The sequence below is a fragment of the Pogoniulus pusillus genome, chromosome 19 (genome assembly GCF_015220805.1).
Source record: "Pogoniulus pusillus isolate bPogPus1 chromosome 19, bPogPus1.pri, whole genome shotgun sequence".
Taxonomy (NCBI): Eukaryota; Metazoa; Chordata; class Aves; order Piciformes; family Lybiidae; genus Pogoniulus; species Pogoniulus pusillus.
In genome coordinates, this window is record NC_087282.1 from 6,365,749 (window position 1) to 6,387,062 (window position 21,314).

The 21,314-nt window shown below is 45.2% G+C and overlaps 1 protein-coding gene across 1 annotated transcript; it reads left to right on the forward strand.

The window, feature by feature from the left end:
* The first annotated feature begins 814 nt into the window (after positions 1 to 814).
* CENPI (centromere protein I) lies at positions 815 to 20,270 on the forward strand. Its single transcript, XM_064159065.1, has 21 exons — positions 815 to 1,002; positions 3,722 to 4,034; positions 4,299 to 4,436; positions 6,164 to 6,282; positions 7,306 to 7,413; positions 8,384 to 8,432; positions 8,727 to 8,773; positions 9,433 to 9,522; positions 10,184 to 10,303; positions 10,545 to 10,706; positions 10,894 to 11,014; positions 11,203 to 11,294; positions 11,615 to 11,732; positions 11,830 to 11,894; positions 12,314 to 12,411; positions 13,718 to 13,853; positions 15,696 to 15,820; positions 17,253 to 17,301; positions 17,460 to 17,693; positions 19,201 to 19,242; positions 19,993 to 20,270. The coding sequence occupies exons 2-21, from the start codon at positions 3,848 to 3,850 to the stop codon at positions 20,128 to 20,130; spliced, it is 2,238 nt and encodes a 745-aa protein (XP_064015135.1). The 5' UTR covers positions 815 to 1,002; positions 3,722 to 3,847; the 3' UTR covers positions 20,131 to 20,270.
* Positions 20,271 to 21,314: the final 1,044 nt, after the last annotated feature.

Below are 21,314 nucleotides of genomic sequence, written 5' to 3' on the forward strand. Positions count from 1 at the left end.
ACCACCTCCCCGGGCAGCCCATTCCAATGCCAATCACTCTCTCCGGCAAGATCTTCCTCCTAACACCCACCCCGAGCTGCTGATCCGCAGCAGTGGCTACGTGTTCTTCATGACAGAGGCAGCCAAGCCTTTTCTCGGAGCCCAGTAACAAGAATCCCCTATTTATCTATATTGCGTTGACCTCCAGCATTGCCCCTCTCGGCATGAGCAAACTATTTTCGGAAGCTGCCAGTCACCTTTGCGCGTCAAGAGGCGATGAGAACTATCCCAGCCCGTTTGTAGCACCGCGATGCTAATTTACTCTTCCCATCTTTTATCTCCCTGCGCTTTCCTTTCATCTCCAAGCCCGTCCCTTAACTCCGTCAGCCTCATCCCACCAGGGGTGGCCATGACTGGCTTCTTCCAGAGGCAGCCTTTTGCCAGCCGCAGCTCGCTGCGGGAGATCGCCCCCGAAGCGCCGCCAGCTGCGAGGGCTCGGGAGCACCGCAGCCCATGCTCGGGCAGGCCAGCCCCTCGGTTAACGGAGGGATGAAACGCACCACCACCAACCACTGGCCTCACCCAGCTCCCACCCTCCTAAGCCCCGCCGCGTCGGCCGCCGCCGCCGCTGCACCCCCCCAGGCCAGCCGAGACTTCCGTGCGCCGGACGCGCCCCGGCCCCAGCTACCCACAGCCTGCGGCTGCGCATGCGCGGGGGCGGTGCGGCCCCGCCCGGTGGCGAGCTGCGCACGCGCGGGCGGCGGCGCCCAGGTTTGAACTGCGGAGCGGTTAAGAGCGGCGCTGGTGGCGGTGGCTGCGGCCGGGCTGCGGCGGAGGAGGAGGCGGCGCCTTCGGCACTGGGTCCTCCGAGGGCAGCTTCTCCCCCTGAGGCGCGGGGTCCTTGCTGGCGTTCTTGCGGTTCCGGAGCCGAAGTGCCTGAGCGCAGCGGTGCGGCTGGACCGGGCCGGGAAGGCCTTCTCATCTCTCCTCCCCGCAGGGCCTCTCGCAGCGTTGGGCAGGCAGGTGGGAGCCGCTGTGGGGAGAAGGGTGTGCGTGCGTGGGTTGGGGCGGAGGGGAAGGGGGGGTCGTGCCGGATATCCCTGTGGAAGTGCCTGATGCTGAAGAGCTGTGCAGCGGTGGGCTGGCTCCTAGCAAGCGCCTGTGTTCCAGCCTGTTTGTTAGGGCTGCTTTACGGTCGCTGCCTTCCCTTTTAAAGCTCTTCTCTCCGAACTCCTGCACAACGAAACGAGGAGAGCCGGGTAGAGCAGGTGCAAAGGAATCAGAAAGCTGTTGTACTTCGGGGGGTGTTGTACTTCGGGGGGTGTTGTACTTCGGGGGGTGTTGTACTTCGGGGGGTGTTGTACTTCGGGGGGTGTTGTACTTCGGGGATGCGATCTATCTGGACTTGTGTACGGTGTTTGATAGTGTTTTGCATGACATCCCGGTCACCACATCGGGAAAGTATGGACTTGAGGGGTGAACCCCTGGCTGGATAAGGAATTGGCTGCGTGACTGTACTCAGAGAGTGCAATAGTTCAGTGTCCAGCGACTGGAATGGGCTCCTCAGGGAGGTGGTGGAGATGCCATCCTTGGAGATGCTCAAAACAAGCCTGGCTGAGGCACTTAGTGCCATGGTCTAGTTGATTGGACAGGGCTGGGTGCTAGGTTGGCCTGGATGAGCTTGGAGGTCTCTTCCAGCCTGGTTGATTCTATGATTCTAAGTGGCATCCCTCAGGGGTCAGTGCTGGGAGCGATGCTGTTTATCATCTTTGTCAGTGATATGGACAGTGGCAGTGAGGCACCCTTGGCAGCTTTGTGGATCACACCAAGCTTTGTGGTCCAGCTGGCACGTTGGAGGGAAGAAATACCATCCAGAGGGACATAGACAAGCTTGAGAGGTGAGCCTAAGCCGAACTCACAAAGCTCAACAAGGCTAAGTGTGAGGTCCTGCAGCTGGATTGGGGCAATACCAAGCATCAGTACAGGCTGGGAGAGGAGAGGCTTGAGGAGAAGGACCTGGGGGGGTATCAGGTGTTGGAAAAAAATCAACAAGAGCTGGCAACAGTCACTTGCAGCCCAGAAAGCAGCTGTGTGCTAGGCTGTATCAATAGAAGTGTAACCAGCAGGATGAGAGGGGTAATTCTGCTCCTCTGCTCTGGTGAGACCCCACCTGCAGCACCGTGGCCAGTTCTGGTACCCTCAGCATAAAAGGGACACTGAACTGATGGAATGGGCCCAGAGGAGGGCACAAAGGTAATCAGAGGGCTGGGGTACCTCCCCTATAGGCACAGGGCTGAGGCAGTTTGGGCTCTTCAGCCTGGAGAACAGAAGGTTCTGGGGACACCTTAGAGCAGCCCTCCAGTATCCTACGCCCCTGCTAGCCTATAAAAATACATAAGGTACATTTCTTTTCAATCCTAGCTCCTAGGTAGGTTACAGAAAGATCTATTCCTTTGTAAAATTAATTTTGTAGTGGTTTTAAACTGGAGAAGAGTAGATGGAGGTTGGACGTTAGGAACCTTCATGTTCTTTGCCATGAGGGTGGTGAAACACTGGCATAGGTTGCCCCGGGAGGCATTTGAGGCTTCATCCCTGGCACTATTCAAGGTCAGGCAGGACATGACTCTAAGCAACCTGCTCTAGCAGAGGATGTCACTGCTTACTGCAGGGGGGTTGGACTGGATGACCTTTGAAGGTCCCTTCCAAGCAAGACCATTCTATGATCCTCTAATACCTGTGCACTGCCTTGCAGTCAGTCATAGCCTCTTGCTTGCTTACATTGGCATACACAATACAAGTAATGAAGCTGAAGGTGGACAAAATAAACTCAGAAGGAAGTTGTTGGTTCTGTTCTGCTAATTTGTGCTTCTGTTAATGTTAGATCAAGATCCTAGGTACAGTTTTACCAGGATTTTTCAATTGAAAATAGTTTTTTGTTAATTTTTACTGGTGACTTTTTTGTGCTCTTGCTTTAACAAAAGAAAGAATGGAGGCTTTGATAAACTGCTGTCTGTGCACCTTCTGAGCATGTTGTGTGGTCTTTGGGGGGTGGCTGTAAAGTTACTCTTTGATGTTATGCAGGGTCTGTCTACAGTCTTATGCTAGCTTGAAGCTAGCTAGGGTATTTTGGTGAGAGGAATTAGATTATAGGCTGTGACCAGGAAGCAATGGTGATGTCTGCTTCACTCATAGGCTTGCTGAGATGTATAAGAACATAAATATAGATAAGAGAGTTGCTCTTGGGCACTGGCTACATGCACTTCTCTCTCTCTCTAACTGCTGTCTCTGTGACTAATCCTTCTAAGTTCCAAAATCACCTTGAATGTAGGGCAAAGTCTGGGGTAAGGTAGAGGGGTGGAAAGAAGTTGGAAGAGTGGTTGAGAGCCCCTCCTGGGGACTCTGGTTTCTGGGAGGGCTGCTGTGTTTCTGTATTACTTGTCTATTTCTGTATCTAGCTGTATAGATTGTAAATGTCTGCTTGGATATTGTGCTAAGCTGTAAATATGAAGCTTCATTCTAATTCCCAGCTTGGCTGAGTCTAGTCTGGGTGATTTTTTTTTTAAGTGGAGGGAGGGGGCAGGTAACACCCAAACCATCACAAATCTTTGTAATGAAAATACAGGGTGTCCCTGCCCATGGCAGGGGGGCTGGAGCTAGATGATCTTTGAGGTCCCAGCCCTGACAATTCTATGGTTCTAAGTACAGTTCATGCACCTGACAAACACTTTTCTTTTCTTGCAAGGAACCAATTCTGACGTTCTTCATCTGTCGGTGATTGCTCTGGATTTTTTGCCTCTTCATAATGAAGGATTGGACCCCCCATGACAAATAAATAACATTTTCCACTCTCAGCTGGGAGTTTCAAAAGATGCATCGAAGACGAAGTTCTAAGACCCCGAAGCAGCCTCTGCCAGTTCATAAAAGTCAAACTGATCTCTCTGCTTGGAGAAAAGGAGGGGCAACTAATGCTGAAAAAAGTCATCAATCTCCTGATAGTCCAAAAAATGACAGTGAGCAAGACTCCCTTGAGCAAGCTTTGAGCTACTTTGAGAAAGGTAAAAGCTGTTTTAAGGTTAACTGCCTGGCATAGAAAAAATAAGTATAAATCTCATTCTACCTGCTATTTTCTTTCATTTATACCTAAGCTTTGTAATGTCTTAAAAGGTTTTTTCCCCTCCCTTTCTGTTACCATGTAAAGGAACCAACAGAAAGGAATATGTTTGGGGTAGTTCAGAGAAGTTTAAAAGAGCTAATTTTCAGTTCAGAAGTTGTTTCATTCTTGTATTTCTAATGTTGGTTGTTGTTTTCTTTCCCCCTAGTTCCAGACCGTGTTTCACTGAGAAGCAATCCTGATCTACAGAAGCACTTGGCTGCTGTGGAAAGCATTGCTCAGCAAAGAGGGTTACCCCCTGAAGGATTTAATGTATTGCTAAACGTGGCACTCAGTGGCAAACTTGGTAAAATGTTTACACACTGCCATTGTGTCTTCTGTGAATGACTCTTTTCCCCTCTAATCAAACCTGCTTGAGATAATGAGTTTATGCTGACTGCTTTGTTAGGTATTTTAGGGTAAAGTTAACCTCTGTGGCATAATTCAGTGTAATTTCTGACTTCATCCTAAAATTAACCTCAGTTCTTGCTATGAGAGGACATACAGCCAGAAAAATATTATGGTTTCTTACAAATATATTTGTTGAAAAGCTTATTTCCTTTCTTTGTAATTGTAGTTCTCTAAAAGGCTTAAAATGTGACCTTAGCAACCATTGTATCTTCATTTTGTAACTGTTTGTGTAGGTTTCTTTTCCCCAAGATCAAAACAACTGAAGAAACTGACATAGTTGTATTACTGAAACTTAGTAACATTAAAACCCACCCAACATCCTACTAATCAATACAGCAGAGCCAGTGCAGCCCTCATGCTGCTTTCTTAAAGAATAGAAAGTATAAATGCATTTAGTCTGCTAAATAATGAAACAGTAATGGGGAAAAAAAACCCAAAGAACCCCAAACCAAACTTTCACAGACTGTATCTGGTTGGAAGAGACCTCAAAGATCATGTAGTCCAACCCTCTAACCCACGAGGAGGATACAGAGTTCCTTTCTCACTGTGCAAGTAGTTTAGTGCTCTTGATATCAAATTGCCACCTGATCTCCAGAACAGTAACCTGCTGGTGTTTGGCTGACAGTACTGTACTCTTTGGCTGAAGAAATTTGGTTGTTTAATGTTGCTTTTGGTTGTCTTGCCAGCCTGGAGTCATAGAATCATAGAGTGCTTTGGGTGGGAAGGGACCTCCAAAGGTCATCCAGTCCAACCACCATGCAGCCAGCAGAAACATACTTCACTAGAGCAGGCTGCTCAGAGCCTTGGTGAGACTAAACTTGAATAGATCCAGGGATGGAGCCTTAACTACCTCCCTGGGCAACCTGTTATAGTGTTCTGCCACCTTCATGAAGAACTTGTTCCTAGCATCCAATCCAGATTATCTCTTCTCTCCTTTCAAACCATTTTCCCTCATCCTGTCACTGCAGGCCTTTGCAAACAGTCCCTCTGCAGCCTTCTTGTAGCCCCCTTCAGGTACCAGAAGGCTTCTATTAGGTTTTCCAGGAGCCTTCTCTTCTCCAGGCTGAACAACTCCAGCTCCCTCAGTCTGTCCTTGTAGATGCTTCAGCTCCCTGATCATCTTCATGGCCCTCCTCTGGCCACGCTCCATCAGGTCCATGAGCTGGATGCATTACTCCAGGTGAGGTCTTGCCAGAGCACAGCGAAGTGTCAGAATCCCCTCTGTCTCCTGGCTATGCTGCTTTTGATGCAGCCTAGGATGCCATTGCCCTTCTGGGCTGTGGGTGCACGCTGTTGGCTCATGTCCAGCTTCTCATCCACCAGTGTCCCCAAGCCTTTTTCTGTAGGGCTGCTCTCAATTTCGTTGTCCTGCAGCATGGATTGATATCTAGGATTGCCCTGGCCTAGGTGGAGGACCTTACACTTATCAGAAATGCTTCTTTCCAGTTTAAAATGATTTTTTTGAGGTATCCATAAGCCCATCCATACTAGACTTCTGTGTGCTGTTAACTTAAGCAGTGAAGTTCTGAAAAGTCTTGTCTAGAGGGAATTTTGACTTAAACTGCAAAACCATATCAAGGGATCTGTTACAGAAGCATCATATTTTAACTGTTTGTTTTCCAGCTGATACAGTGAACACTCGTTTACTGAAGAGCCTGGTTCCAGCCTCAGTAATACCAGAAGATTCTGTAGTTTCATCTATATCTTGGCTCTGTGTCAGCAAATGCTCAAGCAACGTCCAGGTAACTTCATAAATATTTGCAGTCATTATTGTTGCTGCACAGAAATGATGAGGAAAGATTGTTTTCAGGAAGCAATTATCCTGGAGCATTTCTATACAAGGATCTTAAATAAGATCTTGCCATTTAGAAAGATTGGCAGACTCATTGTTGGAACAGCAGTAGGAATCAAGGGATACCTTTGAAGTGTGAGTTGAAATTTGCACAGTTCCTGGTTCTCTTGTGTGTCTGAATTCCTTAGGGATGCTTTCTCCAGTGATGTTTCTGTATATTACTGTTCTTGATCAGCTTCAGCAAGGTTCTGTGGGCCTTGGCAACGTGACTTAATGTTAGCAAAGCACCTACATGTAGTCTGCTCAAAGGTTTACATCATAGAATTGTTTAATTTTGAAAAGGCTTTTAGTATCAAGTCCACCCATTAACCTGGCAAGGATAAGTCTACCACTAAATGGTGTTCCTAAGTGCCACATCTATGCTAAACACCTCCAGGAAGAGTGACTCAACTGTCTCCTTGGGCAGCTTGTTCCGGTGTTTGACAAATGTTTTTCCTAATATCCAATTTAATCCTCTCCTGGTGCAACGTGAAGCCATTTCTTCTTGTCCTCTCACTCTCTGAGAGAAGAGACTGACAGCTGCCTAGCTCCAAGCTCCTTTCAGGTAGTTGTAGAGAACAATGAGGTCTACCCTGAGCCTCCTTTCCTCCAGACTAAACAGCCTCAGTTCTTTCAGCTACTCCTCACAGGACTCTAGACCAAAGAGTTCTCTGGGCTCAGTCCAGCACCTCAATGTCTGTCTTGCAGCATGGGACTCTCAGATCCTATCTGAACATTAGCATGCATTCAGAACTGAGCTTTTTCCATTCTGATATGGCAGTTAGGGCAGCTGGTGCCCTTCACAGAGTTTTTTCCACAGATGAATTATCCCTTTACTGTCCATCTGTAGCTGTCCTTGAGAGTGGCATGTGTGACTGGTCTGCCTTTCTGTTGCCCATCACTTCCTCTAAAATGGCTTTTTCCCTTTCTGCAGCTGCTTTTTATAAGATGGCTGATCACAATGTTTGACTTCATTGATCGCAAGGAACAACTTCGTGCCCTGTACTGTGTCTTCTTTTACTTACTGCAAGATGAGAAGATGGTAAGAGCAGCTTAAATATTCATTAACAGTGTGTATATTAATCCAAAGAGACAGTTCCTGATGGTTGCAGTTCATTTTGTTCTGCTTTATTTTGCACTCTAAGGTTGCTGGAAGATTTAGCTTAAACAGGGAAGTACTGTTTGATTGTTTTAGTTTGGATGCTGTGGCCTAGATATTTAAACATGTTTCCAGGATTTATTTTGCATCACACAGAGTGACAATATCTTTTGTCTAAATTCCCAAGACTCACTATGATGCTGCAGCCTCTTAGATTGCCTTAGATGTCAGACATCAGCAGGTGTAGTTTCCCCTCCTGGGGAGAACCTGCCTTGTATACCTTGGGCAAAACTGAAACAAACCCTTTTAGAGCATTACTTATTTAAAGGTGAGAAGCTCCAAATGCTGTTCTACTTAATTGACTTGAAATGTAGCTTAAATGAGAACAAGCAACCAGGAGATTTTTGGCTAAATGGCAACTGTGAAATCCAAGTGGTGGAATATTGAGGTGTTTGGATTCAGTTAATAATAAGATGAACTTGGCAATAATGGTAGATAGAATATTCACAATTTCAGTTCATAGTATTATGTAGTTCAGACTTTTTAGTGTTCCAAAAGTTCAGTTATATTTCTTGTCAAGTTTTAAATGGGTTTAGATTAACATTACAGTATCCCAGAACATTAGGAGTTGGAAGGGACCTTGAAAGATCATCCAGTCCAAACCTCCTGTCAGAGCAGGAGCACCTAGAGTAGGTCACACAGGAATGCATCCAGGCAGGTTTTGAATTTTTCCATAGGAGAAGACTCTACAACCTCTCTGGGCAGCCTGTTCCAGGACTCTGTTACCCTCACAGTGAAAAAGCTTTTCCTTCTGTTCACATGGAACCTTGTGAACAGAGACTTGTGAAGTCTCTGTGTTGTTTTAGTGCAGCCTACACTGGCAAGATAGTTCATTGCTGCCTTTTCTTTGCAGTGTTCCTATGTCTGCCACCTGCTCTACCTGCTGACCACAAAAGAAAATGGTGAGTCTGTCCAATTGTATTCCATTCAGACCATTTTGTTTCTTTTTGCTGGCACTGCCTTTTCTGTTGAAGGTAACACAATGGCTACCTTATTTACTGCTTTCAAGGCAAGGAAATATGAGTGGTAGTTCAGCTTGATCTGTGTGGCATTGCAAAGTGGAAACTCCTCCACAAACAAGAGTGGTTCTGTTTGCTTTGCCATGACTTTGCTGTTAAAGTGTTGTTGCCTTTTTGCTTAAATATCTGATAGAATAGGTGTTTTTTAATGCATTGTGCTCTTGATTGTGTTTCCAGTCAAGCCTTTTCGGGTTAAGAGACTGCTTGACCTCCAAGCAAAAATGGTGAGTTGATTTCAAAGCTTGTAGAGTTTAAACAGTGGCTATAAATGCAGTTTGAGACTGGTCCTTGCAGGGTGGAAGAGTGGTTGATGTCTCAGGACAGGGTTAGGCTTAGAATTGCAGGTTCTTGCTTTGTCTGTCTCAAATGTGTATCCCTAAATGTCATTTGTATTTTGTGAGCACATGCTGTAGGTTTTAAGGCAAGGTGTGGCAAAAACTCTGAAGCAAAGGGCAGCTTCATTTTTTCCCTCTTACCAGCTTTAATATTATATTAATATTTTCCAAGTGAACTCAAAAATGAGACATATACAATTGTAAAAGTTCTTTCATTTTTTCTGTAAGAAAAAACTTGTAGCTATTTTTTAGCATTTAGAGAGCAGATGATGTCATTGTTCAGAGTTTTAGTTGTTAAATTCCTTTTAATTGAGTTATGACTACAATAAGCTCCTCCTTCAGTCCCCTTCCTAAGGTGTTTCATGAACAGTTTTTCTGTTCTTTTTCAGTTGTGGTTTTCTTTTTTCATCTGTGATTATTTGCTGATGTGTAACTTAAGAAAGCTTTCAGTAATCACTCTGGGGTTTTAGCTTCTGGAAAACCTTATTCAGTTGCTAATCTAAAAGCATATCCCACATATTTGTTCCTCTTATTCTGGTATTTGACAGGGAATGCAGTGTCATCTACAGGCTCTACTGTCACTTTACAAACTCTTCTGTCCTGAACTGGTGACCATAACTCTTCCTGGGAAAATCAAGGTAAGGAATTAGACTTAATCTATTTGGAACCTCTACTTGTGAGACTATTCATAGAATAGTTTAGGTTAGAAGGGACCTTGAAGGCCACCTAGTTTCAATTCTTCTGCTGTGGGCAGGGACACCTTCCACTAGACCAGATTCCTCAGAGCTCCATTCAGCCTGGCCTTGAATACCAGCAGTGGGAAGACATCCACAACCTCCCTGGGCAACCTGTGCCAGTGTCTCACCACCCTCACTGGAAATAATTACTTCCTAATTGCCAGTCTAAACCTACCCTCTTCAAGCTTCAACCCATCCCCTCTTGTCCTGTTGCTACAAGCTCTTGTAAAAAGCTCCTCCCCAGCTTTCTTGTAGACTTCTTCAGGTACTGGAAGGCTGCTGTAAGGTCTTCCCAGAGCCTTCTCTTCTCCAGGCTGAACAGGGGTGAGTGGACTAGATGATGGGTGGCAATCCCTTCCAACCCAAACAGTTCTATGATTCTACAACTGTTGAACTGCAGTTGAAAAGACCTGATGAAAAGTGAGAGTTCTGTGCTGTGAAAGTCACACACAGAGAAGAGAGTGTGCATACACCCCTGTGGTGAGATCAGAACAGAAACTAGTCTTTCTGTCAGTTTGTCTTAGTTTGGCATCTTGCACTGATGTCTGATTCATGCTTTCAGAATTTCTTCAAGAATTCAGAGGGCCCATGGAAAGCAGCAATCAACACTGTGAGGCAAAGAAACTTTCCAGTACACCAGCCACTGGTTTTAGGCACAGCTCAACCTCAGTCACGAAAAAGGGTAAGTTATAGGCCTAAGGCAGACCCCAGACAGGGCCAAGCAGCTGTTTTTACGATGCATATTGGCAAATAATGGGAGTCAGGAAGGGTGGAGCTGCTATCCAGAAACACAGCATCCCTATTGTAATGAAAACCTGGAGACCCTTTTTTGCAATCAAGGTCTTTATGGGAACATCGATAACAAGTGCTCTTGATTGCATTGGAAGCAGAGTCATTGTTGTTTGCTCATGTTTTTTGTACAGAAATGGAATGCTCACCTGCTTGTACCTGCAAGTAGTACAAACAAAGTGAATTTAGAAGAGAGCAAGGTAAATAATGCTGACTTGTACACTCCAAGTCAGTCTTTTCCAGTGGAGCAGCTGCGGACTTTTTCTCAGCTTCTACAAAATATCCACTGTCTGGAGGTGAGTTTCTGCTCACTGTTGTGAGAGATCTATGTCCTGTTTGTGGGCTACCCCGTTCTAACAGAGCATCTAGTCCTATCTGAGTAGGATGAATGAGTCTTGGAGATGGTCTTGGTGCTGGTGAAAGGATTGGGCCACTCATGTGATGAGGTTATCTGGTAATTTGCTGATACTTTTTCTCTTGCAGTTTCCTTCCCAGATGGCTTCAGTGCTAACAAATCCTTTATTGCTTCACTACATGAGTATCATCAAAGATGAATCTGTTCATCTGAGGCTTCACTTTTGGTTGAGCCAGGCTCTTCAGGAAGGTAGGTATTTAGGGTTACCTTGCATGTTAGTGAAGCAAAGGATGTTTGAGGCTTTTCACTTCTCTATAGTGGTACTTTGCCATTCAGAGTTATAGTTAGAAAAATCAGTTCTTCTCCAGTAGCTGTTTTTTCTAATTGATTGTGTTTATTCTTGCTGGGTTCATATTCAAATAGTCTTCTGTCCTTAGAATGCCCCTGGTGTGTGGCTGATAACCACCAAAATGAAGACGAGTTCAAGATCTTCCTAGAAACTGTCTACAAGACAGAATGTTTCTTGCAGGTAAGAGCCTACTTTGTGGAAGCACAGAGTTTCATAAAGTCTCTTATAAAGTACTTCTGGGACTTGCCTGTTTCCAGTAGTGTCTCTGAGAAGTGACACTGTTTCAAGTAATAAACATCCATACTCGTACAGCAAGGCAATATTCTGGAGGTGGCCTTGTTTGCTGCAGAAAAGATAATCTGAGCACGATAGCTTAACTATCCTGGTGAATTATATGACAGGAAGAAGGTTCAAGCTGATGCTTTTCTCAAGGGTGAAGTGAGAATGAAATGTACAGGCATATGAGATGAGTTGTTGAATGTTCACTTTCTGCTTTGTAGGAGGGATTTACTTCCTGTGAGGAGTTCGTGTACAGGAGCCTTCCTCTCTGGGATGGTGCCTGCTGCCAATCACAAGTCCTCAGACTTCTTAGTTGGATCCCCATCAGCAGCTTCCCTGGTATGTGCTGCAGGTCTTTTGGGTGAGGCTAGACAGTGTCTGACCTCGAGGGTTAAAATTTGTGCACAGGTATCACAATGCCTTTTTTGTGTTTCAGAAGTGAAGTCACAGCTCTATGATCCCCTGGCACAGCTCTTTTACACATCATCACTTTATTTTAAGGTAAGTTGAGTCCAGTGGCTGTTTACTTCTGGTTGATATTGCTAACACCTGGAGGATTTCTATAGGGAACTTCTTTTGGGGAAGCCTGTGCCCAAATGTGGATAAAATATATACTTACAAAACTATGAGAGTTTGAGTGTCTTTGGTTCCAGTCCAAAAAGAAAATCTCTTCTATCTGGAGCATTGGAAATAAGAACCAGAAAACAGCTGATTTGTTTTATTGCCATTTTAACTCAGTATTTGAGACTTGCATTCTCCATGACCAGCTATTTAACACACACCTTCAGTTGAATAGAACAGGCACTTTGACATCTGGAGAAACTTCCTTCTGCACATGTCAATTCTCATGACAACATTTTGCTCAGTATTGTTCATTTCTTTAAATTGCCACCAACCTGTTTTCTTTTTGCCCCTTACAGTGCAGTGTTTTTGAGAGCCTGAAAGAGCTGCTGCAGAACTGGTTAAACTGCCGCTTGTTCCAGCCAGAGTCAGAGCCTGCATCTCCAGTCCATTCTTTGTAAGTTTTGGCTGAGATAAATGCAATGCAGTGTTCTGTGCATTGTTCATTAGAGTATTTAAGCATTCCAGCCCTGTTACTTAACATGACTGGCTAGGAAGTTAATAACTCTGTAATGTATCTGCTCTATTGCAATGTATCTGCTCTATTGTAAGCTGCTTTATCAATCCTCTTCTTTCTCGGTCTTTAAAAGTGTTTCTATTGCCACTGAAAATGGCAATGTCCAGAAGTCAAAACCCTTGTAGCAGTGACAGCTGTGTCATCACAGAATCATAAAGTGGCTTGGGTTAGAAGGGACCTCCATCTAGTCCAACCCACTGCATTCAGCAGGGACATCCTCCACTAGAACAAATTGCTCAGAGATGTGTTGAGCCTGTCCTTGAGCATCTAAAGGGATGGGGCCTCAGCTACCTCCCTGGGTAACCTGTTGCAGTGCTCCACCACCCTCATGGTACAGAAATGTTTGCAATAATGTGATAACAATACTTCACTGGGCCTGCTGAAGAGCAAATGTATGTTGCTGAACGCTTGATGGGGCAGATGGACATTTGGATATATGAACTTCAATATATATTCGTTTTTAAGTCACTTTTCCTTTTTGCTGTTTGCAAAGAGCTGTCTATACCCTTGAGTACCATGTCCAGTTCTGGGCCTCTCAATTCAGGAGAGATGTTGAGGTACTGGTAGGTGTCCAGAGGAGGCCAATGAAGCTGGTGAGGGGCCTGGAGTACAGCCCTGTGAGGAGAGGCTGAAAGAGCTGGGGGTGTGGAGCCTGCAGCAGAGGATGCTCAGGGCAGACCTCGTTGCTGTCTGCAACTACCTGAAGGGAAGCTGTAGCCAGGTGGGGTTGGTCTCTTCTAGGCAACCAGCAACAGAAGAAGGGGACACAGTCTCAAGCTGTGGCAGGAGAGGTCTAGGCTGGATGTTAGGAGGAAGTTGTTGTCAGAGAGTGATTGGCATGGGAATGGGCTGCCCAGGAAGGTGGTGGAGTCTCCATCCCTGGAGATGTTCAAGGAAAGGCTGGATGGAGCACTGCAACAGGTTACCCAGAGAGATTAAGGCCCCATCCCCGGAGATTCTCAAGGTCAGGCTCAACACCACTCTGATCAACTTGTTCCAGTGGAGGATGTCCCTGCTGAGTGCAGGGGGTTGGACTAGATGGAGGTCCTTTCCAACCCAACTTAGTGCCATGGTCTAGTTAATTGGATAGGGCTGGGCGCTAGGTTGGACTGGATGATCTTGGAGGTCTCTTCTGACCTGGTTGGTTCTATGATTCTGCTGAGGTTGCACCCTGTCATTGCTGCAGGAATACCACTCTCTCTGGACTGGTGAACGTGGTGGCTGAGCTGGTCCACTTTGTTGGAAGGATTTCTACAGTTGCACTGTGTTTGGAGAACAACTCTTCCTTCTTGCTGTACTTCATCCTGAATTTCTATGAGACCGTATGTATGCCATTTATTTTGTCTTTCAAAACTCCCACTGCTCTAAGGCTGTTTGCATTACTTTTTTTGTGATTTTGAAGCTTGAGAACACTTTCCTCACTGTATTCTACAGAACTTTGTGGTTAAGGAACATTCCAAATTATTATTCCATCTACAAGTGGCAGCTCTTGCATCCACAGCCAGAAATAAATACTGCCTGAAAGGGGTTGCTCTTAAGTCATAGACTCATAGAATGGTTGGGGTTGGAGGGGACCTCCTAAGGTTACCTAGTCTAACATCCCTGCATTGAACAGGGGCATCCTCCACTAGATCAGGTTGCCCAGAGCCCTGTTGTGCCTGACCTTGAATAGCTCCAGGGGTGGGGCCTCAGCTACTTCCCTGGGCAATCTGTTGCAGTGTTACACCACCTTCATGGTAAATAACTTGTTTGTAACATCCAGTTTAAATCTTCTCTTGTCTAATTTCAAACCTTTGCCACTCAGCCTGTCATTGCAGGCCTTTGCAAACAGCCCCTCTTCAGCCTTCTTGTAGCTCCCTTCAGGTACTGACAGGCTACTATTAGGTCTCCCCAGAGCCTTCTCTAATCCAGGCTGAATGCTCCCAGCTCCCTCAGCCTGTCCTCATAGCAGAGGTGCCTCAGCCCCCTGATCATTTTCATGGTCCTCCTCTGGACTAGCCTCATCAGGTCCTTTTCCTTCCTGTGTTGAGGCCTCCAGAGCTGGACACAGTGCTGCAGGTGAAGTCTTACCAGAGCAGACTAAAGCCAGAGGTGAACTGTGGAAGGGAAAGTAACCCTGCAGCATAACGTGTTTTTTAATTCAGATTTACAGAACAAAAGAGTTGGTTTCCATTTCAAACAACATATCCTGATTTTTCTGCTTAAATATTCCCTGATTCTCATTTTGAGATCCATCAACTTGGGAGGTGTGAGGAGAGAGGTATCCTGTGAAGATGGAGGCAAAATTGCTGCTAACTACCTCAGTTTTCTCCTTGTGTGTTTTTACTAGCTTGCCATTCTTGCTCATCGGGGGTCTTTAACCTTCCTTTTCTGATTGACATGTTTCTAGAAGCCCTTCTTGTCTTTTTTTGATTCAGCCCTACACAGTGTCTCTATATTGCTCTCAGGATACCTGTCCCTGCTTCCACTGCTTGTGCATTTCCTTCAGTCCTTTATTTTGACCAGCAGGTCTCCACTCAGCTATGCTGGTCTCTTCCTTTTCTTGCCTGTTTTCTTCCACCTGGGGATTGAGAACTCTTGCACTCAATGGGAAATGTCCTTCTAGGTCTGTCAGCTCTGTTCTGCTTCTTTGTCCACGAGATTAGTTTCCCTGGGGATCCTATTGACTAATTCCTTGGAGAGCTGCAAGTTTGCTTTGCTAAAATGTAGTGTCCTGACTTCACTCTTTGCCTGATGTGTCCCTCAGGACTGTGATCTTCACCACTGTGCAATTGCTGCAGCCCAGGTTGCCTCCAATATTGAGCTTGCTTGCACTGGTGCCCATCAAATCAAGTACCATGTCCCCTCTGGCAGGGTTATCTGTTACCTGGCTTCAGAAAAAAAAATGACTGCTGCTTTTGTACAGGGATCTGGGTAGAATTGATTCACTGTGTCAAAACAAGGTGGTATATACCTCACTGTTTTAAGCAGACACTGAGACATGAACTGATGAATATGCCTCAGTGCAAAGGAAACAAATGGAATTGCTTCACCCTGATCTTCCCTCCTAGGTGAAGTTGATAGAGCTGACTGAAATTGCACTATCATGCTCTGTTTAGCTCTCAGATGCTTCAGGGTTTGTTAATGGCAGTAGTAATCTGCCTGGATTTGCTTGGTTTATGCAGGTGTGTGACATGTACCTGAGGTACAATCTGCCTTTGTTGATATTGCCTCCTGCTGGAGTTTTCTACCCCGCGCTTCTCAGCATGAGTCCTGTCAGCTTGAATAAGCTCTGCTACATTATGTACAGGTACTACAAATCGTGTGGGCTGTAGGGACTCCTTGTCTCCCCTTTCAGTCGTTTGGAAATGAAATTGCTTCGGTGTAAAGTCTGAAATCTGTTTTCTCTTACCATGCAAAGCAAAAGTGAACGTTTCAGGTGTGTCTGTTTTTCACGGTGCAGGATTTTATAGTTGTGGTTCATACTCTCTGTTTTCAGTCTGTTACCCAAAACAGCAGGATTCTGACCTCTTTCCTGTGTCACTTACATGTCTTTGATATGCAGAGGAAGGAGTTCCCATATTGTTTTGAGAGAACTTAAGTCAGCCAGCTGGAATGAATAGCAGTTAACTATACAACTTCTAGAATGGTTTAGGTTGGAAGGGACCTCCAAAGGTCATCTAGATCAGGTTGCCCAGCGCCCTGTTGAGCCTGAATATTTGCAGGGACGGTGCCTTGAGTACCTCCCTGGACACCTTGTTCCACTGTTCTACCACCTTCATGCTAAAGAACTTGTTTCTAATATCCAACCTAGACCTACCCCTCCCTCATTTCGCAGCGCTGCCCCTCATCTTATCATTGCAGGCAACAGTCCCTTTGCAGCCTGCTTGTAGACCCCCTTCAGGTACTGCAAGGCTACTATTGGGTCTCCCCAGAGCCTTCAGGCTGAACACCCCCAGTTCCCTCAGCCTGTCCTCACAGCAGAGATCCTTGTTTGTGTCCTTTGACCACTAGAGTTTTCCTTAAAAATACTGTTGAGTGCTGACTAGGAAGCACTTCTGCCACCTCCAGACTCTGTGAGAGGAGGGAATGTTGTGTGCCTGCAGGTCAAAAGACAACACTGTTTAGCTCTCTGCAGGATCCACCATCATGGCTGCTGTTCTTGGCCTTGTTAGTTCCAGTGGTTGCATTTGAGAAGAAGAGTAGCCAACTGCTGACAGCTGGCGCAGGGCTCTCCATGTGGCTTTTTCTCTGAGGAGTCTGCAGGGTAATTAAAGTGACAGGATGGTCTCTGGGAAATAAGAGGAGCTAATGCTTATTATATAGAACAACTGTCAAGTTGTGTTACTTCCAGTGGCTTCTGTTTCCCTGCTTAGTGAATGAAAGTCTCCCTCAGAAATGCACTGCATGTTTTGCTGATTTTAAGGCTGCATGTCAGTTCTGACATGTTGCCTTTGAGAGTGCCTGTCCCTGGCAAATCAGTCATGTCTCAAACACTCAAGAAATGAATATTATTATTGAGTGTCCCCCAGTCTTCCTGGAAAGGATGGAGCTGTGCTAAGTAATAAAGCCCCTTTGAATTCTTTTTCATCTTGTTTTTCACTGATAAGTTTGGATCTCTCCCATGGAGGAAATATTTTTTTTTTCCAATGCATTCCTCCAGCTTTTTTTAGCTTTGTTAGGTAGAAAAAAATCAGAGGTCTCTCACTTGATCTCTTGTTTGTTTCTTTTTTCCTTTTCAGATATCGAACCAACTTGGTGGCTGCAAAAGAAAATGAGCTGAGTAAAAAGGTACTGGGGGTAAATCTGCTATGTGCTGGAACAGACCTTAGTGAGGAGTTGGGTTGAATGGAGGGAAGGGCTTCTGATGGCATTCTTTTAAGGACTGGAAGGAGCACATCCAGCAGCTTTGAGGATGGTTTTAATGATTTGATTTTCTTACCCCTCAGGAAATCCTGCAGTTCAAGATCAGTAGCCAGACATACAAAGAGTACAACCAGTATGTAATAGCCATGGTAGGTTGTCTGTGGACATCCAACGTGTTCCAGAAGGATACTCATCCTCAGGGTCTTCATATGGATGATGAACTGCTGAAGGAAACTGCAGTGCAGGAGTTCAAAACCAGCTTTAACATTGTCTACCACCCAGCCATGATTGGCTATGCTGTCCAATTCCTGCAGCAGGTAATGGTTGCAGACCAACATCTGGGCCTCTGGCAGTGTCAGATGTTCTGTTTTGACAGCTCCTCTGGAGAAGTGCCTCTCAGGAGACAGATCTTTCAGAAGCTGGTGTGGGATTCTGTGTTTGTCAGATCAGTGGAGCAGTCTTTGTTAGCATAAAAGTACATTTTAGATGGGAATTTGTGCTTATGGTCACTAAGATAGTTGAGTAATGAAAAATCAGTCAGGAAAAGCTTCCCAATAGTTCATCCTGCTCTACAAAATATGGAATGTGTCCTAAACATTTAAAGTCCAGAAAGACAAGAAATATGGAGTTAAACTCTGTACAGGTGGGCACAGTGCACTCTTGCAGAAGCTTTTGTGAATGGGTTATCAGAGAAAGAAAAGTAGTTACTTCAGGTGCAGCAATAGGGTGCAGTCTTGTGTGGGTTCTGCTAGGAGTTGTGTTCAGTGCAGCTATGGAATAGTAGAGGGAGCAGCTTGCCTGAGTTGTTACTGCTCTGAGATCTGCATGCTGCTTCAAGAGATCAGGTTTTGCAGGGCAAGGGGTGCACAAAAATGGCCTTTTGATGTGAGGAACGCAGGCAGGCTGAAGGGGAGTGTGGCTTCTGGAATGAAGGGAAATCTCAGGTTAAAAGTTTAAGCAAGGAATGCTGATTAGGAGCACTTCATAAAATTTCCTTCATTTTATATCATGTAAAAGTCCTGAATCTAAGTAGCTTGTCTCTTGCACCCACACTTTGTCTTTGCCAGAAAAGGGTATTTTAATTCTTGTTATATAGAAACTTCTTGACCATTCTCCTGTTGTAGCAGGATTAGTTTTTCATCTTTTATATTTTCCTTTCTGAAGTTTTCTAATTATTCTTTGTAGTTTTGTAACAAAAAAAGCCCCAACCCCCCAAATTTGCTTAGCAGCTATGATAGATGTGTCCTAAGACAAGGAAAAGTGCTTTTTTGCTGCAGTGCTGTCTTTTCTTAAACCCTTGAGTGCTGAGCACCAGAGGGCACTGCTCTGCAGCACGCACAGAACACAGACTAAGCTCACAATTGCCAGGGTTGGAAGACCTCTCAAGGATCATCCAGTTCCAACCCCCCTGCCATGGGCAGGGAAACTTTTCACTCGATCAGGTTGCTCAGAGCCACATCCAGCCTGGCCTTCAGGCGTGGGGCTTCCACCTCAATAACCTAAGTGTCAGGAGGGTCTCTCCTCTTGCTCTCTTTCTCATTGTTGGAAATGACAGTGTTTTGAAGGGGTAACTTTTACCCTGTAGAAAGGCAATGGTTAAAGGTATCTCTGTTGCTATCCAGTAATGCGGTAACAGACCAAGATGATTTCCACAGCACCACTTGAAGGACACAGTCTTGTGCTGAAAGTCCATTCTGAAGCATGATTAAAAGTTTCTTTGCACACCTGTAGTTCCTGACTTAGAAGAAAGCACAGGCACATCAACTCTGGACATGTTTTTTATCTGACTTGAGACTGTTTCATTTTTTCCCCCCTCTCCCTAAGGCTTTCCCAGATGATGCTACCTTCAACTTCAGTTTAATTAAGGTAAGACTTCTTGTTTTAGGGACATCCTCCACTAGATCAGGTTATTCAGAGCGTTATTGAGTCTGACCTTGAATTACTTCAGAGATGGGACCCTCAACTACATCCCTGAGCAACCTGTTGTAGTGTTCCACCACCCTCAGGCTAAAGAACTTGTTCCTAACATCCAATCCAGATTATCTCTTCTCTCATTTCAAACCATTGTCCCTTGTCCTGTCACTGCAGGCCTTTGCAGACAGTCCCTCTGCAGCTTTCTTGTAGGTCCCCTTTAGGTACTGGCAGGCTGCTATTAGATCCCTCAGTCTTCTCCAGGTTGAACACTCCCAGCTCCCTTGGCCTGTCCTCATAGCAGAGGTGTTCCAGCCCCTTGGTCACTTCTGTGGCCCTCCTCTGGACCCTCTCCAAGTCCATGTCATTTCTGTGTTGAGAATTCCAGAGCTGGATGCAGTTCTCCAGGTGAAGTCTCATCAGAGCAAAGTGGCAGAATCTCCTCTCCAGCTGCTGTCCACTGATGCAGCATAGGCTGCCATTGGCCTTTTGTGCTGCTTGTCATGCTCAGGCTAGGAATGTGGAACCCAGAAGTGAAATGCTTGGACATGTGGGAAGAAAAGGTGGCCCTGCATGTCTGTAAGCTACATGCTGGCAATCTGTGCAGGGTAATCTTTGAAGACCTTCTCAGACTGGCTAAAGAAAGTGACAAAGATATGCTACAGATTCCTAGAATGTCCTGCCCATCTGACTCTTTTTCTGTAGGGAAAGAAGTGGAACTGGTATCTGGAATACCTTTATGCACAAGGCTTAAAGGGCCTAAAGGTCTTCATCGAAAGCAGCATCAATCGTGTGTCCCAGGCCACCCGTGATAAAGCTGAGGAACAGGAAGATGGAGTTTAATGGAGTGTGTCACTAATTCTTCCTTACTCAGAGGACAGAAGCAGAGCAATTACCCTCATCTGCATTCTTGTACTGATACCCATTTTGGGGATGTGAAGACCTGAACCGCTTGGGCTGGCTTGGTTCACTAACACTGAACCCCATCTGCTGAACCTAATTGGTCTGAAGCTGCTGAGCTCAGATGGTTTTTTTTATCATCCTCATTTTTCTGTTGGGAATATTTGCTTTGAAGGGAGGAAAAAAAACAGCACCACCACTTTCCTTCTCAAAGCTGCAACTAGCAATGCTGCTTCATTTATAAGCAGTATTGATCCCTGACCTGCTTTATCTTGCTCATTACAGTAGGTAATGAGAAACAACCTGATGAACTTTTCAGGGGGACTGTGTATGTACTGGATTGGAGCACTGTGACACTCCCAGGTCCCTCTTGCACTGTGTGTATATTGGCTGACCAAACTGACCCTCCTGAACTTCATTTTCATTAGGAAGCCTCCAGAAGAGACTTTGTGCTAACATTATTTATGATGTCAATCCAAAATACCTGGGAAGCTTGGTGCTCAACTGATGGATTATTGATGATTTGAGCACTTGGAGCAGGATAGCCAGCAGGTCACCATTGATAAGTGTAAATGGAGGGGGTGGGGGCTGTCCTTTCTGGCTCTCTACGTGTTGTATATTACACATGCACATAGATAAATAATTTATATGCTGTAAAATGTTTTCAACCTACTCATCTTGAAGGAACTCTGATAAAAAATTTATCTTCTCCTGTCACTTCATTTTAACACTGAATCAGAAGTTGGGAGAAACAAAACTTAGGACTCCAGAATTTGAGTGGACTTCAGTTCTCTGCTGTAAAAATCAGATTGTAACCACTTAAAAGGTGGCTCAGAGGGATGATGAATTTTGCGTTGTTAATCTTTACTTTGATCCAGTGAAGGAATCAGTCCTGAGAGTGACTCCAAAGCCAACAAGGATAAGTTTGGTTTCTTTAACCTCTCCAAATCTGACTACCTCTAAGTTGAGTACCATACTTCTTGTCTCACATAGGTGGTCTGGTTAGTATGTATGTATCTATTTATGTGTGTATATATCTTGCACTTTGGAAGAGAGAAGTTTGCAGAGAGATCTCCTTAGACTAAAGTGTTGTCCTTTCTCATCTGGCTGGGGTGTTCCAGCTACTA

Coding starts and splice junctions, on each gene's coding strand:
- CENPI (XM_064159065.1), top strand. CDS start 3,848: ATGCATCGAAGACGAAGTTCTAAGACCCCGAAGCAGCCTCTGCCAGTT. Junction 11,015..11,202: donor GAGCCAGGCTCTTCAGGAAG/GTAGGTATTTAG, acceptor TTCTGTCCTTAG/AATGCCCCTGGTGTGTGGCT. Junction 11,895..12,313: donor CATCATCACTTTATTTTAAG/GTAAGTTGAGTC, acceptor TGCCCCTTACAG/TGCAGTGTTTTTGAGAGCCT.